Source organism: Callithrix jacchus, chromosome 16 (assembly GCF_049354715.1).
Source record: "Callithrix jacchus isolate 240 chromosome 16, calJac240_pri, whole genome shotgun sequence".
Lineage (NCBI taxonomy): Eukaryota > Metazoa > Chordata > Mammalia > Primates > Cebidae > Callithrix > Callithrix jacchus.
Genome location: NC_133517.1, coordinates 21,539,227 through 21,557,363, shown reverse-complemented (window position 1 = coordinate 21,557,363; position 18,137 = coordinate 21,539,227). Strand labels below are relative to the sequence as shown.

The 18,137-nt window shown below is 39.7% G+C and overlaps 1 protein-coding gene and 1 pseudogene across 23 annotated transcripts in view; one reads left to right on the top strand and one right to left on the bottom strand.

Annotated features, from left to right (window-relative positions):
- The window catches only part of MTFR1 (mitochondrial fission regulator 1), a 60,077-nt gene that overhangs the window by 31,421 nt on the left and 10,519 nt on the right, over positions 1 to 18,137 (bottom strand). For 11 of the 23 annotated variants that reach the window (XM_035277284.3, XM_035277283.3, XM_035277285.3 and 8 more), the window contains exon 2: positions 11,722 to 11,867. In XM_035277284.3, the coding sequence (XP_035133175.3) occupies positions 11,722 to 11,787 (66 nt within the window). In that variant the 5' untranslated portion in view covers positions 11,788 to 11,867. Of the gene's footprint in view, positions 1 to 11,721; positions 11,868 to 13,836; positions 13,904 to 14,538; positions 14,633 to 18,137 lie in introns of all 23 variants that reach the window. The other 12 variants (XM_054246484.2, XM_078352534.1, XM_078352530.1 and 9 more) reach the window with 3 other exon arrangements.
- Positions 3,948 to 4,525, top strand: LOC108588640 (putative ribosome biogenesis protein RLP24 pseudogene; annotated as a pseudogene).

The window sequence follows — 18,137 nt, the reverse complement described above, 5'->3', positions numbered from 1 at the left end:
GAGCCAAGATCACACCACTGCACTCCAGCTGGGGCCACGAAGTGAGTTTGTCTCAAAAACAGAACAAAAGAAAACAAAAAACAATTATATCCTAAAGACTAAACAGAACCAAATCAGCCAAGTATGAATTCTGGAGAAATTGATACTATCCCTTTTTTAAAGTCACTCCATGATCATTCTACTTTAAAGAACGGAATCACCCCAATATAAACAGCATAACCAAACAACTGCTCACTGTGAAGAGTGGAGGCTCCAAAACCTAACTCAAACTAGACCCTTAGATAACATCATATACAACTTATAAAATGAGCACAGAAACTATCTGGTTTCTTAAATTTTAGCAATCAAGTCTAATTCAGGGATAACAAAAATCAGTGTGGAGTTCAGGGCGGGGCACAGTAGCTCACGTCCGTAATCTCACTGCTATGAGAAACTGAGGCAGGAGGATCATGTGAGGCCAGAAGTTTGAGACCAGCCTGGGATCTTTTTCTGAGACCCCCATCTCTATGAAAAATTAGAAAATTAGCCAGCTGTGGTGGTGCATGCCTGTCGTCCTAGCTACAGGAGAGTCTGAAGCAGGAAGTTTCCTTGAGCCCAGGAGTTTGAGGCTGCAGTGAATTATGACTACGCTACTGTACTCCAGCCCAAGCAACCGAGTGAGACCATGCCCCCCTACAAAAAAAACCAACAAAGTAGTAATCACAGAAGGATATATAATACCCCTGGCATCTGCCACAGCTTTCATATAATTTTTATCAGATATACTCCAAGGTTTCACTGAAACTTATCTAGAAGAGTTCCAAAAAGTACTTATAACATATACTGACTCCAATAACCAATAAAAAAGATAGCTCTTGCTTTGGAAATGTATATAAGAAGGATGGCAAAGACTAGAAAACTGGTAAGTAGAAAGGAAGATAACAATATTAAAATATGAATAGTATCCAAAGAATTAAGAGGCAAAGTTACTCTGAAGCTTAGGACAAAATATCATTCCTATCAATAATCATACAGGATTATGACACAAGTAGTCTTAATAACATGTGAGGACTACGGAAACAGAAAACCTCTTACTAGGGAAAAATGGCAAGCCTTGAAGTTCTACAATGTCAACATCAGACCACCCACCAAAAAAAGAACAAACATGAGCAAGTAATTCTAAGAGAGTATTTAAGCAAAATCTTTACCTTATACATTTTTTTTTTTTTTTTTTTGAGACAGAGTTTTGTCTTTCACCCAGGCTAGAGTGAAACGGCATGATCTCAGCTCACTGCAACCTCCAACACCCAGGTTCAATTGATTCTCTTACCTCAGCCTCCTGAGAAGCTGGGAATACAGGGGCGTGCCACCATGCCTGGCTAATTTTTTGGTATTTAAAATAATTACAGGCGATCTGCCCTCCTAAGCCTCCCAAAGTACTAGGATTACATGTGTGAGCCACCGTGCCCGGCCCTACCTTATACATTTTAATAGATCATGATCTTTTACCAATAAATCCATAAGGCAAAAGTAAGTACACCATTCAGTCACTCCTCTTGTTGAGTCTTCTATTTAGTCACAAGTCAAAACTCTCCTATATAGTACAAGTGGAATGCTATTTGTGCATCATAATGTGACAATTAGACAGTCTAAAGTGAAATCTTTCTCCTCTCCAGAAAGCAAAGGTCTTGCCTGGAGATGAAAAGGACAAAAAGCTCACAAAGAAAAATTTAGAAAGGATTTGCCAAGGTCAGGAACTAATATTTCTGCCAGCTTTTAGTATTCCTCACTATGCATGCTGCAGGGCGAAATATAACCTGTTATGTTTCCATCTGTTTAATATCAGAAGAATACCAAGTGCTTTCGACAAGAGAAGTGACCAATGATTCAGCTTTTTTTTTAAGATGGAGTCTTGCTCTGTTGCCCAGGCTGGAGTGCAGTGGCACAATCTTGGCTCACTGCAACCTCTGCCTCCCAGGTTCAAGCAATTCTGTCTCTGCCTCCCAAGTAGCTGGAATTACAGGCAGGCTTCACCACCCCCAGCCAATTTTTGTATTTTTAGTAGAGATGGGGTTACACCACATTGGCCAGGCTGGTCTTCAACTCCTGACCTCGGATGATCCAACTGCCTCGGCCTCCCAAAGTGCTGGGATTCCCACCATGAGACCCCGTGCCTGGCTGATTCAGCTCTTAATTATAAGGAATAAGTAGATTATTTATGTATCCTCTACAAAGTTAAAGGAAGGAAAAGAACAGATTGCTTTATGTGATTATTTTTTCAAGCATACACAGTAGACTGACAATGTGTTCTTCTGTTACTTGTAAATTGCATAGTACTTAGCACCAATAAATATCAAATAAGGGTCTGTGTAAACTAATGACTAGAATATTTAGAATGAGGAGCCGTAACCTTTACTGAATGGTAGGAAAAAGTGAGGGGAAAGAATAACTAATTTCTAGGAACTCTAAAACTAGGTCTGACTACTTTTTGATTTTTTTCTATTCATCCGTCATAGAGGGGGAGAAATGGTAAATGGCTGTGCAGAAACAGTGAACAGATGGTACTGAAAAGTCGCCATCTGTGCATTGGGAGGCTGTATGACCCAAGTGCATCTCCTACCATAACTTGTGGCTGAACTATGTCTTGTCAATATGCTAGTTTAGAGAAGGAAAGATTTTCTCTGAAGATAAACTGTCATTAATATTTCTTTAGATATAAGAGAGAAGGCAGGGAGAAAATGGTCATTATAAGATAATCCAATTTCATTTAAAAAAAAAGACGATCCAATGTCATTAAGAAATAGCTAAACAGAAAAACCATGCTGTATCTATGAAAACTGCTTTTAAATAATCTAACAGTGAATCTGTGTGTGTGTGTGTGTGTGCGCGTGCGCGGATGCGCGCACGTGTGTGAGCATGCATGTCTGTGTCTAGTAATGACAGTCCATAACATTTAGCAACAGTGTTTGAAAGTGATGACAGCAAGGAGGAGGATGACAACAGGAAAGTAGTTTGTTCTTTTTTAACATTGTGAAATGCTATTGTAGAAAGTGTTGACGTGTGAGGCTGAAATCTGAAGCTGTCATCTGTCTCATCCATGATGACTGCACTCAAGCTTTATGTGGTAATTCATTTACTAAGGACTAGTTTAACATATTTTATTATTTGAGGGCAACTTTTAGCAGGAAAAACTATAAATTTAATTCCAAGAAAATACGTTTTCTGGACAGGTGCAGTGGTTCACACCTGTAATCCTAGCACTCTGGGAGGCCGCAGAGGGTGGATCACCTGAGGTCAGGAGTTTGAGACCAGCCTGGCCAACCTAGTGAAAGTCTATCTTTACTAAAAATACAAAAATTAGCCAGGCTGTGACGGCAGCCACTTGTAATCCCAACTACTCGGGAGGCTGAGGCAGGAAAATTGCTTGAACCCAGGAAACGGAGGCTAGAGTGTACCACTGCACTCCAGCGTGGGCAATAGGGCAAGATTTCATCTCAATAAACAAACAAAAAAAAAGAAAATATGGTTTTCAAGACAAACTATGTGATATTAATGCATTAATGCAGAGGTTCGTGTATCCCCAAAATTACACACAAAATTGTGTACATGTCATTTTCCTGGGAAGAAGGCCCACATTGTTAATCAAATTTTAAAAAGTCAGGACAGAACGAAATGTAAATTCTTAATTCTCAGGGAACTAAGGGAAAATTAAAAGTGTGTGTTGGTAAGCAGGAAGGAATAGAAATGGGAAGATACAATCTGTAACAATTTTTAAATCCTTAACAAAAGATTAACACTTTCCTCAGTTCTCTTCCTTACTCAGGTTCCTCCTCCAAAGCACAAAAGGAAAACCAGAGTACAGTTCTTATGTATTACTATATTGCTAATACAAATTATTACAGATACTTGCTATAGTAACTTTACTTCCAACATAAAATACTGAAATTGCTTTGAAGCTTAATGTTTGGTCAGTGGGGACCCACGCGGGTTCAACATGCGTATCGAGAAGGGTTATTTCTGTTCCGGGCCCATCTACCCTGGCCAGGGCATGATGTTTGTACGCAACGATTGCAAGGTGTTCAGATTTTGTAAATCTGCATGTCATACAAACTTTAAAAAGAAGCGCAATCCTTGCAAAGTTAGGTGGACCAAAGCATTCCGGAAAGCAGCTGGTAAAGAGCTTACAGTGGATAATTCATTTGAATTTGAAAAGCGTAGAAATGAACCTACCAAATACCAGTGAGAGCTATGGAATAAACTATCTATCGATGCAATGAAGAGAGTTGAAGAGATCAAACAGAAACGCCAAACTAAATTTATAATGAACAGACTGAAGAAAAATAAAGAGCTACAGAAAGTTCAGGATATCGAAGAAGTCAAGCAAAACATCCAACTTATCTGAGCCCCTCTTGCAGGCAAAGGGAAGCATTTGGAAGAGAAAATGGTACAGCAGTTGCAAGAGGATGTGGATATGGAAGACGCTTCTTTAAAATCTCTGTAACCATTTCTTTTATGTGCATTTGAAAATGCCCTTTGGAAACTTGGAACTGCTAAATTATTAGTGTATTTTTTACATAAGGTCACTTAAATGAAAAATGATTAAAATATACCTTTTCTGCACTGCCATCTATAAAACATCAGATATTACTGATGTTACATTGCCATCTCAGTGTTAAATCTTCACTGACAGATGTACTTACGTAAATCATGAAAATTCTGCTTATAACTACAGAAGTGAATTGTGGATGTAAAATGCTTATTCCATTTGGACAATGGCACAGGGCAGCCTTTGTATAATAAGTAAGGCAAAAATTCATGGTTAGTGATGTATAAAATAAAATATCCTTTGCAGTAAAATATTCCCTTTATTAATGTTATAGAAGGGGGGGATATGACAAGGAAGTAACAATTTGTATGACAGTGTCAAATACTATTTGATTTCAGTATTTCCTGTTTTGGTTTATTTGTATCTCAGAAGAGCATAATGATATTGTTTGATGAAGCCTAATTGTGCTGGACTGTTCTGACCTGGTTTAACCCTTCTGATAGGTAGTTTTGGATGTTGGGGAGGAGAACTGAGTAATCTTTGCCTGGAGTGACACTACACTCTACAATTTCCACTTTGGAGAATACTCAGTTTCAACTTGTGATTCCTGGTAGAACAAACTTTATTCTTCTAGCCTACCAATGATCTAGAAGCAGAGGAATCCCAATGCCTTTTAAAAGTAACTTGGTTTTCTTTTAAAAAGCTCCTGTTTTTGGAAAGTAGAATTTATGGGTACAACATCTGTTCATTATTTGCACATAAAATAAAACCATTTAAAAAGTAAAAATAATAATAAAATACTGAAATTAATCAGAATCACATTAGCTTCACACTATTCTCACTTCCTGCAGTTTAAAGACATTTTTGCCTGGGGACATAAAAAGTTAGAGATACGTGAGCACATAGTTTTAAATTCAAACAAATGTTGAAGGAAAATAAAAGGCAATAAAGAGAAAACACTCCATTGTAGCATATAGGCATGGCTTTAAAATTAGCCTCTACCAACTTACTGCCTGTGCAAAGCTGGCCAAATTATTCATCCCTCTATGCTTCTGTTTCTCACCTATAAAATGGAGACATTGTCTACTTCATGAGCCTACAAGCATTAAATGAGTTAAGGTATTATTAGAAAAAAAAAAAAGAATAAAAAAAGTAACAAAAAAAATGAGTTAAGGTATTACTATAGCGGTTTTAGTTTTGTTTTGCTTTTGAGACAGTCTTGCTCTGTTGCCGAGGTTACAATGCAGTGGCATGATGGCTGCTTACTGCAATCTCTGCCTCCTAAGTTCAAGCCGGTTCCCCTACCTCAGCCCCCCAAGTAGCTGGGACTATGGGCATGTGCCACCATGCCCGACTAATTTTTGTATTTTCAGTAGAGACAGGATTTTACTGTGTTGGCCAGGCTGGTCTCAAACTTCTGACCTGAGGTGATCTGCCTGCCTCAGCCTCCCAAAGTTCTGGGATTGCAGGTGTGAGCCACTGCACGAGGCCATTTATGATGTTTTCAATAAACATCAACAGTCATCTTTCCCTTGTAAGAAGTAGCAAAGTACACTGAAAAGAGAAAGGATTTTGGAATCAGAATTGGGTTCATGTTACAGTTGTACTACTTAGGTAACTTTGGTCAAGACAGTTAAATACCCTGAACCTCAGGTTTCTCATCTGTAAAGTGCATTGTTCTACTGAACACAGGCAATTTATGTAAAAGCACTGTGTACAGTAAGCACTGGCATAGTAAGCCAAGCAGAATAGCTATTACAGTAGTGTTAGTGTTCAGAGTCAAAGACAATGAGCCAATCACCACTGGCTGTTCCAATGGGAAAAATAAAACAAAGTCTGGTCTAAAACCTTGTAATTTCTTTTTATTTTTTTGAAAGCAGGGTCTCACTCTTATATCCTAGGCTGGAGTGCAGTGGTATGATCTCAGTTGACTGCATCCTCCGCCTCCCAGGGTCAAGTGATCATCCCACCTCAGTCTACCAAGTAGCTGGGACTATAGGCACATGCCACCATGCCCAGCTAATTTTTGTAGAGATGCTCTCTCACTATATTGCCCAGGCTAGCCTCTAACTCTTAGAATCAAGTGATCCTCCCACCTCAGCCTCCTAAAGTCCTGGGATTACAGGCATGCAAGCCTTTTTTTCTTTAAAAAAAAAAAAAAAAAACAACAAAACAGATTAAATAAAGGATGAAGGCAGTTTTCACTCTTGGAATGCTTTCAAGCACAGTATCAAATTCATTTAAAAGGCTGGGCATGGTGGCTCACACCTGTATTTCCAGCACTTTGGGAAGCCGTGGCAGGTGGATCACCTTAGGTCTGGAATTTGAGACCAGCCTGGCCAACATGGTGAAATCCCATCCCTACTAAAAACACAAAATTAGCTGGGCATGGTGGCAGATGCCTGTAATCCCAGCCTCAGAGAGCTGAGGCAGGAAACTCACTTCAACCCAAGAAGCAGAGGTTGCAATGAGCCTGAATCACGCCATTGCACTCCAGCCTGGGCAACAGAGCAAGACTCCCTCTCAAAAACAAACAAACAAAAAAACTCATTTAAAGGCACATCTTGTTTTATCACCCTTCACTTTACTGCAATCAGATACATTGTTTTTTTTTTTTAAAAACAAATTTAAGGTTTATGGCAACCTTGTGTCAAGCCAAGTCTACTGGCGCTATTTCACCAACAGCATGTGCTCATTTCACATCTGTCATGTTTTGCTGATTCACACAGTATTTCAAACTTATGCTTTTTTTTTTTTTTTTTGGAGACACAGTTTTGCTAGTTTCCCAGGCTGGAGTGTAATGGCACAATCTTGGCTCACTACAACCTCTTCCTCCCGGGTTCAAGTGATTCTCCTGCCTCAGCCTCCTGAGTAACTGGGATTACAGGCACGTGCCACTATGCCCAGCTAATTTTGTATTTTTAATAGAGATGGGGTTTCTCCATGTTGATCAAGCTGGTCTCGAACTCCCGACCTCAGATGATCCACCTCCCTCCACCTCTGAAAGTGCTGCGATTACAGGCGTAAGCCACCATGCCCAGCCATTTTTTTTTTTTTAATTTTGCTTTAAATTCTGGGAAATTTGTGCAGAATATGCAGGTTTGTTACATAGGTATACATGTGCATGGTGGTTTGCTGCACCCATCAACCCATCACCCAGGTTTTAAGCCTCGTATGCATTATATATTTGTCCTAATGCTCTCCCTCCCCTTCTCCCCACCTGCTCCTGCCACAGGCCCCAATTTGCGCCTTATTATTCTATCTATTATGGTGATCTATGATCAGTGATCTTTGATGTTATTTGTTACTACTTTGTTTTGGGGTGCCACAAGCACACATAAGACATGAACTCAATTGATAAATATTATGTGTGTTTTGATTGTTCCACCCACCAGCTATTCCCCAATCTCCGACCTCTCTATTCTGAGACAAAACAAGACTAAAATTGGGCCAGTTTAATCCTACAATGATCTCCAAGTGTTCAAGTGAAAAGAAGTGTCTCATTGTGTGTCTCTCACTTTAAATCAAAAGCTAGATAGAAAGTATTAAACTTAGTGAGGAAGGCATGTTGAACGGAGAGGCCGAAAACTAGGTCTCTAGCACCAAATAGTTAGCCAAGTTGTGAATGTAAAGGAAAAGTTCTTCAAGGAAATTTAAAGTGCTACTACAGTGAACACATGAATGATAAGAAAGCAAGAAGGCCTTATTTCTGATATAAAGAAAATTGTATCCTGGATAAAATATCAAACAAGCCGCAACATTCCCTTAAGCCAAAGCCTAATCCAGAGCAAGGTTCTAACTCTCTTCACTTCTGTGAAGGCTGAGAGAAGCAAGGAAGCTACAAAAGAAAAGTTGAAGCTAGCAGAGGTTGGTTAATGAGACATGAGAAAAAAAAGCCATTTCCATAACATAAAAGTGCAAGATGAAGAACGTGGTGAAACCCTGTCTCTACTAAAAATACAAAAAACTTAGCGTGGCGTGGTGGCACATGCCTGTAATCTCAGCTACTCAAGAAGCTAAGGCAGGACAATCACTTGAACCTGGGAGGTGCAGGCTGCAGTGAGCCAATAGCACACCACTGTACTACAGGCTGGGCAATAGAGTGAGACTATCTCAAAACAAAAAAAAGTGATTAGCTCTATTTCGTTATCACTTTATAGTGGTGATCTGAAATCAAACTCACAGTATCTTCATGGTATGCCTGTATATGTCAGATCAGTGGGAAAATACATGTTAATCACTGAAAGATAGAGCTAAGAAAGCTTCTTTTATTTTCAGGTGCCCAAGTATAAAATCTTGAAAGATTCCTCTATATTTTTATTCTTAGGCAACAAGCTTAAAAAAATTGGAAATTAGTTAACCCTAAAAGATTACATTGTTTTATGTTGAAAGAAAATTTATTTTTATATGAATTTTCAGCTAACTGATTAAAGTTGATGATTACATGCTAGCTTCAGTAAGTCAAAAATAGATTTTGCAGGCCAGGCATGGTGGCTCACACCTGTAATCCCAGCACTTTGGGAGGCTGAGGCAGGTGGATCACTTGAGGTCAGGAGTTCAAGACCAGCCTGACCAACATGGTAAAATCCCATCTCTACTAAAAATACAAAACACTAGCTGGGTGTGGTGACAGGCACCTATAATCCCAGCTACTTGGGAGACTGAGGCAGGAGAATCACTTGAACACGGAAGGTGGAGGTTGCAGTGAGTCAACTGCGCCACTGCACTCCAGCCCGGGTAACAGTGTGAGACTCCATCTCAAAAAAAAAAAAAAAAAAAAAGTAGATTTTGCTAATTTGCAATTACTAGGAAGGACTCTCAGCTGCAATTACAATATTTTGAGCAAGTTAATCCTCCCTTAGCTGGTCCATTCGTTGATGAAAGGCACCCATTTTCCAGCTTAAAGCCAACAAGCTAAATGAAGCATGCTATCTGTGTCTGAAACAGAATTCTGCACTTTGGCTTCAGGTAGCACTACTCACACTGACCTGTTGGGGTAGGAGGCTAGTAACAGAGCAAATATATAATAAACTAACCATTATTGAATGTACCTACACTATACAAGCCACTGTGCTAGATGCTTTACATACACTGTCATTTCATCCACAGGTAACTCAGCAGTAGCAATTCTTCTTTTTTTTTTTGAGACAGAGTTTCACTCTTGTTACCCAGGCTGGAGTGCAATGGTGTGATCTCGGCTCACCGCAACCTCCGCCTCCTGGGTTCAGGCAATTCTCCTGACTCAGCCTCCTGAGTAGCTGGGATTACAGGCACGTGCCTCCATGCCCAGCTAATTTTTTGTATTTTTAGTAGAGACGGGGTTTCACCATGTTGACCAGGACGGTCTCGATCTCGACCTCATGATCCACCCGCCTCGGTCTCCCAAAGTGCTAGGATTACAGGCTTGAGCCACCGTGCCCAGCCTGCAATTCTTATTCCTACTTTGCAGGTGAAGAGAATAACTGGCAGAGACAAAATTCAGACCCAAGTGTTTTTAAATCCAGGACCCACAATCTTACCAATAAACTATACTTCTTACTAAAATTACAACAAATAGAAATTATAAAGCTTTGGTTTTTGGAAATCATAAATAACAAAAAGTTCCCTTCTTTCTGCAAGCAAGAGAAAAATAAACTTTTGCTGTCATTACTAAAATGCCAATCCATACCATGAAGAAACTCAGCTAAGTTTTTTTTTTTCTTCTCCTAAAGATAGGGTCTTGCTCTGTCACTCAGGCTGGAGTACAGTGGTGCGATCTCAGCTCACTGCAACCTCTGCCTCTCAGGCTCAAGTGATCCTCCCACCATAGCCTCCCAACTAGCTGGGACTAGAGGTATGTGCCACCATTCCCAGCTAAATTTTTTAAATTTTTTGTAGAGACAAGGTCTCACTACATTGCCCAGGCTGGTCTTGAATTTCTAGGCTCCAGCCATTCTCCTGTCTCCCAAAGAGCCGGGATAACAGGCTTGAGAACTACGCCTGGCCACTAAGTAAAATTTAAAACACAGGAACATATATATGAAAGAGATAAAAATACCAATAAATTTACAAGTCATTTTCCTATTGCTTATCCTCAAGGTAAAGATCTCAAAATTATGCAGCTGTAACAAAGATAATTTTATTTGGTTCTCTACTTTTTATCTCCAAAGAAAACAGATGTAACCTTGAAAGCTGGGGAGATTCAAAGTTCAGGCACAAAAACAAAAAAGGAAAAGTGTGCTAAAAAGTATACCCATATTCTGCCAGGCACAGTGGTTTATGCCCATAATCCCAGCACTCTGGGAGGTCGAGGCGGGCAGTCAGGAGTTCAAGACCAGCCTGGCCAACATGGTGAAACCCTATCTCTACTAAAATACAAAAATAAGCCGGCCATGGTGGTGCGCGCCTGTAATCCCAGCTACTCAGGCAGCTGAGGCAGGAGGATCGCTTGAACCTGGGAGGCAGAGGTTGCAGTGAGCTGAGATTGCTCCACAGCATTCCAGCCTGGACAACAGAGCAAGACTCCCTCTCAAAAAAAAAAATATATATATATATATTCAAATTATATAACCTGTTCTTCAATAAATAAAATTTAATTACATGTCATAGTCATGAAAAAAATGAATTTGAAAATGTAAAACAAAGTATTCTACAAAATGTGCTTGGCACAATAATTGCTCTAATAACTTATAGGTCTGAACAAAATTTTTATATTGGTAGAAAATATAAAGTCAAGATGAAAACTAACATCTCTAGCATAGGACAATCATTATAATATAGCATCTTTTTTTCTTATCAGTTGTTATTTGTAAGAGACGTAACTTGCCTTTTAAACAATTATGTGATAAACCATATTATAACAGCATTCAGTGTTAATAATTCTACAACATTAAAAGCACTGTCAAGTGTTAGCCAAGCATATTTTATGCAATGATTTCTCTGCTTATTTAAGCCTTTTCCTCACTAATAACAAATGTATTGCTCTTAATGGTCACATGAATATTGGTAAGTTTTCAGTGTAACCCAGAAAGTTACTTCCTTATTTCGGATGCTAGGAAAAGATTCACTTCTATGATTTAAATAGAAAGCAAATTAAACAGTGCATAAACATATTGAATTCAAAATGTTGGTCATATATAGATTTATTTCATTTTCTCACAGAAAATTCTTAAAATATCTAAATGTCGAGATCTTAAAAATGAATTTTGAGCACTCACCGATTGCATGCTTACTCCAACTTGTTGAAAAACCATCCTAATTAGGCGCTTAATCCAGCCAAGCATTTATATGGCAAAGTCTCCCCAAATTTGCATTTCAAGTACTTCTTCAGGCATACATAGCAGCACATGGTCCGTAAAACACACTGAAAATTTAAAATGCAAATACTGAAATGAAATCATTATTATTTAGAATTTGTACTGTCTACACGTCTCACAGAGCAAGCCTAAAACATTTTAAAACTTCATGTGTAATTTAAGAGAAAACAAGATTTGCTTGTGATCAGCTTGCTTAAAGTAACTGTAACCGTATAAGGTGTTTTGTTTTGTTTTGTTAGTATTTTTTTCCAGTCGGTGTTCTTAGCTGGAAGCAACAAAAAACCTAGTTTGGCTAATTTAAGTAAAATATACATTTATGAAAAGATATCTGGTGGATAACAATCTTCAGAGAACCCAATTTATAGGCTACACAACCAAGGAAGTTCAAAACTGCAGCAGACTTGGACCTAGGAAAACACCACTGCATTTGTTACTATCACCACTGACAGCGTTCATGAAGTTCCTCCTTTTCCATGTCCCCAGCTCCGAAGATGCTGTCTGTACTGACGCATTTGCTAGACCAAGTCCACAGCTCACATGTTATACAGCAAAAGGGAGGCAGGCAAAGCAAGTACCTGGCTATAGGAACAAGCAGGTTAAGCTTCCCACCAAAAATCATAAAGGAAGGAATTCAAAATACAGAACAGAAATTCAGATGCTGAAAGACCAAAACCAATGAATAAAGTCCTTTAATACTCCCTACCACCATAACCCCTGCCATTTATTCTCTGCCTGACTCTCCATCAATATACTGTATATCTGACAGGATTAAAATGTTAACTTCTATGGTATAGACGAGTTTACTGGAAGTGTTGGTCTCCAACAAGATAAGGGAGTTTGCACCAGAATATGAACCAATACACAGCTATCTCATCAATAAAATCTTGCTTCAGGCCAGGTGTGCTGGTTCACACCTGTAATCCCAGCACTTTGGGAGGTGAGGCAGGCGGATCACTTAAGGTTAGGAGTTCAAGACCAGCATGGCCACCATGGTGAAACCACAACTCTATTAAAAAAAAATAAAACACGAAAATTAGCTGGGTGTTACGGCAGCCTTCAGCTCCTCTGGAAGCTGAAGCAGGAGAATTACTTGAATCCAGGAGGCGGAGGTTGTAGTGAGCCAATTTGGCACCACTGCATTCCAGCTTGGGCAACGGAGAGACTTTTTTTTTTTTTGACATGGAGTCTCACTCTCTTACCCAGGGTGGAGCACAGTGGCTCGATCTCAGCTCACTGCAACCTCCGCCTCCTGGGTTCAAGTGATTCTCCTGCCTCAGCCTCCTGAGTACCTGGGATAACAGGTACGTGCCACCATGCCCAGCTAATTTTGGTATTTTTAGTAGAGACGGGGTTTCACCATGTTGATCAGGCTGGTCTTATACTCCTGACCTTGTGATCCACCCACCACCCTTGGCCTCCCAAAGTGCTGAGATTACAGGTTTGAGCCACCACACCCAGCTTTAGACTCCAAGAAAATCTTTTTTCTTTTCTATGAGAAGGAATTTGTTTCAAGAAAACATTGCTTAAAGGCTTGCTGTGGTGGCTCATGCCTGTAATCCCAGCACTTTGGGAGGCTGTGGCAGGCGGATCACTTGAGGTCAGGAGTTTGAGACCAGCTTGGCCAACATAGTAAAATCCCATCGCTACTAAAAGCACTAAAAGAAATTAGCTGGGTGTGGTGGTATATGACTGTAATCCCAGCTACTGAGGAGACTGAGGCAGAATCACCTGATCCCAGGAAGGGGAGGTTGAAATGAGCTGAAATCGCTCCAGCCTGGGTGACAGAGCAAGACTCCATCTCAAAAAAAAAGTATCTCCTGCCTGTAATCCCAGCACTTTGGGAGGCCAAGGGCGGTGGGTGCATCACAAGGTCTCCTGCCTGTAATCCCAGCACTTTGGGAGGCCAAGGGTGGTGGGTGGATCACAAGGTCAGGAGTTCGAGACTAGCCTGATTAACATGGTAAAACCCCACCTCTATTAAAAATTAAAAAATTAGTCAAGTGTGGTAGCAGATACCTGTAATCCCAGCTACTCAGGAGGCTAAGGCCGGAGAATTGCTTGAACCCAGGAGGCAGAGGTCCGTCTCAAAAAAAAAAAGAAAGGAAAACCTTGCTTAAAAAATCCGCTAAACAAAACAGTATGCTTTATGCAATAGTTGACTTACGTAGTGAAGTAAGCCCTTTATCTCATTATGACCAGAAACAGTTTGTGGTCTACACTTTGAGAAAAACTTTATAGATAATGACAGAGAATAGGAAGAAAAAGTAAAGGTGCCACAAATATGCCAGGTGCTGGGTGAAAATAAACTGAAGAGAGCTGGGTGCTTATGACGGAAGAGAAGAATGGAGGATAAGCATCATGGGTAAAACTGAACAGCAGTTGTGGAAGACAGGAAGACAGGATGGAGCATAATAGGGTGTAAGTTTATATGAGAATCTGAGCTAAAAGTTTATATTGAGAAAAAGGGAAAAAGAAATAGGAATCCAATTACACAAACCTTGAAACTAGGTAGAAGAGTTTAACTCAATATAGAATAGTTACTTTAGAACAATTGCTCAATTTGGCCAGGTGTGGTGGCTCATGCCTGTAATCTCAGCACTCTGGGAAGCTGAGGAAGGAAGATTGCCTGAGGTCAGGAGTTCGAGACCAGCCTTGCCAACAGGTGAAACCCCGTCTCTACTAAAAACACAAAAATTAGCTGGGCATGGTGGCGTATACCTGTAATCCCAACTACTTGGGAGGCTGAGGCAGGAAAACTGCACACGGAATGCAGAGGTTGCAGTGAGCTGAGATTGTGCCACTGAGCTCTAGCCTGGAAGAGAAGAATGGAGGATAGCCTGGGTGACAAAAATGAAACTCCGTCTCAGAAAATAAAAGAAAAGAAAAAAGAAAGTTTGCTGACTTCACCAAAGTTTAAATTAGCTATTATTTTTTATCCTTTGAAAAACTGCAAAAAAAAAAAAGTATACACATTTTGCTCTATACAAAATTTTAACATAATGGAAAGTTCTAACTTTCCTTTCCTTTTTTTTTTTTATTTTGAGATGGAGTTTTGTTCTTGTTGTCCAGGCTGGAGTGCAATGGCAGTCTCAGCTCACTGCAACCTCTGCCTCCCGAGATCAAGAAATTCTCCTGCCTCAGCCTCCCAAGCGGTTGGGATTACAGACATGCCTGGCTAATTTGTATTTTTAGTAGGGATGAGGTTTCACCATGTTGGTCAGGCTGGCCTTAATCTCCTGAGTAAGGAGATCCACCTGCTTTGGCCTCCCAAAGTGCTGGGATTACAGGTATGAGCCACTGAACCTGGCTGGAAAGTTCTAACTTTCTAATATGTTTCTCAGTCACCTTTATAATTCTATCAGACATACAGGATGTATATTTGGGTATGGGAAGTGGGGAAGAGAGTGAATAGGAGGGATTATGGTGCCAGGGAGTGTAAAATAACTTTTGATATATATTTAAATTAGTGAAATAATGCTTTTAGTCCCCTTCATTTACAGGTGTTCCAAACAAGAGCCCTTAGCTAAAATGTCCAAACACCACTAAACTATAGTAATAACGAGCTAACTTCACTGAATAATTGTTATATACCAGGGATTATCAGGAATATTTTTATGCTTATTAAGTCATTACATATAAAGTCTCAATTATCACAAACCACCTTATTAAGGTTAATATCAAATTACCTTCTATTTGTAAAGGGGCAAACTAAAGCATAGTTTGAGTAAGGGTCCCATGTTTATAAGTGGCAAAATTAGGACTCAAACTAGATGTTTCTATAATTCTGTGCTTTTATCCACTATACTATGTGACTAAACAAAAAGAGTAGTTTAAAAAACCTATTCGAAATTTTGAGTTTTTTTTTTTTTTTTTTTTGAGACAGAGTCTCACTCCATCGCCCAGGCTAGACTGCACTGGTGCTATCTTGGCTCATTGCAACCTCCATCCCCCAAGTTCAAGTGTTTCTCATGCTTCAGCCTCCCGAGTAGCTGGGATTACAGGCATGTGCCACCACACCCAGCTAACTTTTGTATTTTTAGTAGAGACAGGTTTTCGCCATGTTGGCCAGGCTGGTCTCCAACTCCTGACCTCAGGTGATCCACCTACATTGGCCTCCCAAAATGCTGAGATTACAGGTGTGAGGCACTGTGGCCAGCTGGGTGTTTTCTATTTTAATTTATTCATATTGTGATTGCACTTAACTTTCAACATGTTTATATTCTCAAGCTAATGACATAAAATATTAAAGTATGAAGGCTCTCAACTTGAGTTTATACCTTTGCTGTGCTGCCTACTAAATGGTGAGTATTAATAAGCCATCTCCAGATAAAAACACTACTCACAGAGTTGTAGGAATTAATAGAGATCATGCATAAGCCATTTTAGTAAAAATACTAAAAAAGTAGGTTAATACTAACAGAAATGGAAAAGAAGAGATGGATTCAGGATACCAATAAAAGTAAGAAATAACCAGACTTGGTAAAGTAGCTGGCTAAAGCTGGGTGTCATGCTGCATGCCTGAAGTCCCAACTACTCAGGAAGCGGAGGGAGGATGGTCACCTGAGCTCAGGAGTTGGGAGTCCAGCCTGGTCAACAAAGTGAGACCCTATCTCTTTTTAAAACAACAACAACAAAAGTAAAGTGGCTGGCTAGAGCAACAAGGAACAAGAGGAAAATCAAATGACTCCAAGGTTTTAATTGGAGATGACAGAAATTATGGCTGTCAGATAAGGGAATGCTGGAGAGTAAAGCTCTTTAATGAAGATGAGTCTAAGATGACAGAAGTGTATCTAGATGAAATTATGTAGTAGAGTGCTAAGCACTGGCAGGAATACATATTGATTACTATAAAAGGTCTGTGACTACATCTTTGATCAGGCAGATATATATTAATGTTATCAAGATCTATTATCAGTTGTATGAATGAATCCTCTAAGAGCCAATGGTGAATAAAAAGAACAAAGAACCAAACATGATGTCAAAGCTGGAAATTACTGGCAAAAAAATAGGCAAGGAGAAAGAATGGTTTTATGTGGAGTTGGAAAATCTATCATTTTTGTTTAAATTGAGATAGAGTCTACACAGAAAACTGTACACATATTAAGTATCCAGCAAATTTTTATATATGTATATACCTTGTAACCACCACCTAGATGTAGATAGAAAATAGTTCCAGGACTGAGTCAATATCCATGCCTTGTCTAACCACTATTTTAACATTTGCAACCATATATTAGTTGTGTCTTCTATCATTCAACTGTGAGATTCATTTATGTTGTTTATGAATTACAGTTCTTTTTTATAGCTTTAAAAAAGTGATATTGCTGTAACACAATTTATATACTCATCTGTTTGTGAACATGTGGATTGTTTCCAGTTTTTAGCTATTACAAATAAGGGTGCTAAGATAACTCTTACACAAAGATAGCAAGGTACACATAAATGATCATTTCTCTTGAGTATTCTCTTGAGTACCCAGGTACAAAATTGCTAGATCACAGGATAAATATATAGTTTTAACAGAAACTGCCTAACATGGCCAGGTACAGTAACTCACACCTGTTATCCTGGCACTTTGGAAAGCTGAGGTGGGTGGATCACTTGAGGTCAGGAGTTCGAGACCATCCTGGTCAACATGGTGAAACCCCATCTCTACTAAAAATACAAAAATTAGCTGGGCATGGTGGCACACGCCTGTAGTCCCAGCTACTCGGGAGGCTGAGGCAGGAGAATTGTTTGAACCCAGGAGGCGGAGGCTGCGGTGAGCCGAGATCGAATGCCATTCCACTCCAGCCTGGGTAACAAGAGCGAAACTCCGTCTCAAAAAAAAAAAAAGAAAAAAGTATGAGCCACCACACCTGGCCTTTTGTTCAGTTTATTTTTTTTTTGAGACAAGGTCTTGCTGTCACCCAGGCTGGAGTGTAGTGGCAGGATCTTGGCCCACTGAAACCAGGTTCAAGCGATTCTTGTGCCTCCTGAGTTGCTGGGATTACAGGCGTGCACCATGATGCCCAGCTAATTTTTGTATTTTCAGTAGAGACAAGGTTTCACCATGTTGGCCAGGCTGGTCAGGAATTCCTGGCCTTAAGTGATACACCGCCTCAGCCTCCCAAGGTGCTGGTATTACAGGCTAAAACAGTTTATTTTTCATAGCAGTTTAAATTTACAGCAAAATTGGGTAGAAAGTACAGAGATTTCTGACGTGGGCAATCTTCCCACTATCAACATCCCACACAAGAGTGGTGCATTTATTCCAATGGATGAACCTACACTGACACATCATCATCACAGTTTATATAAGAATACACTTTCAGTAT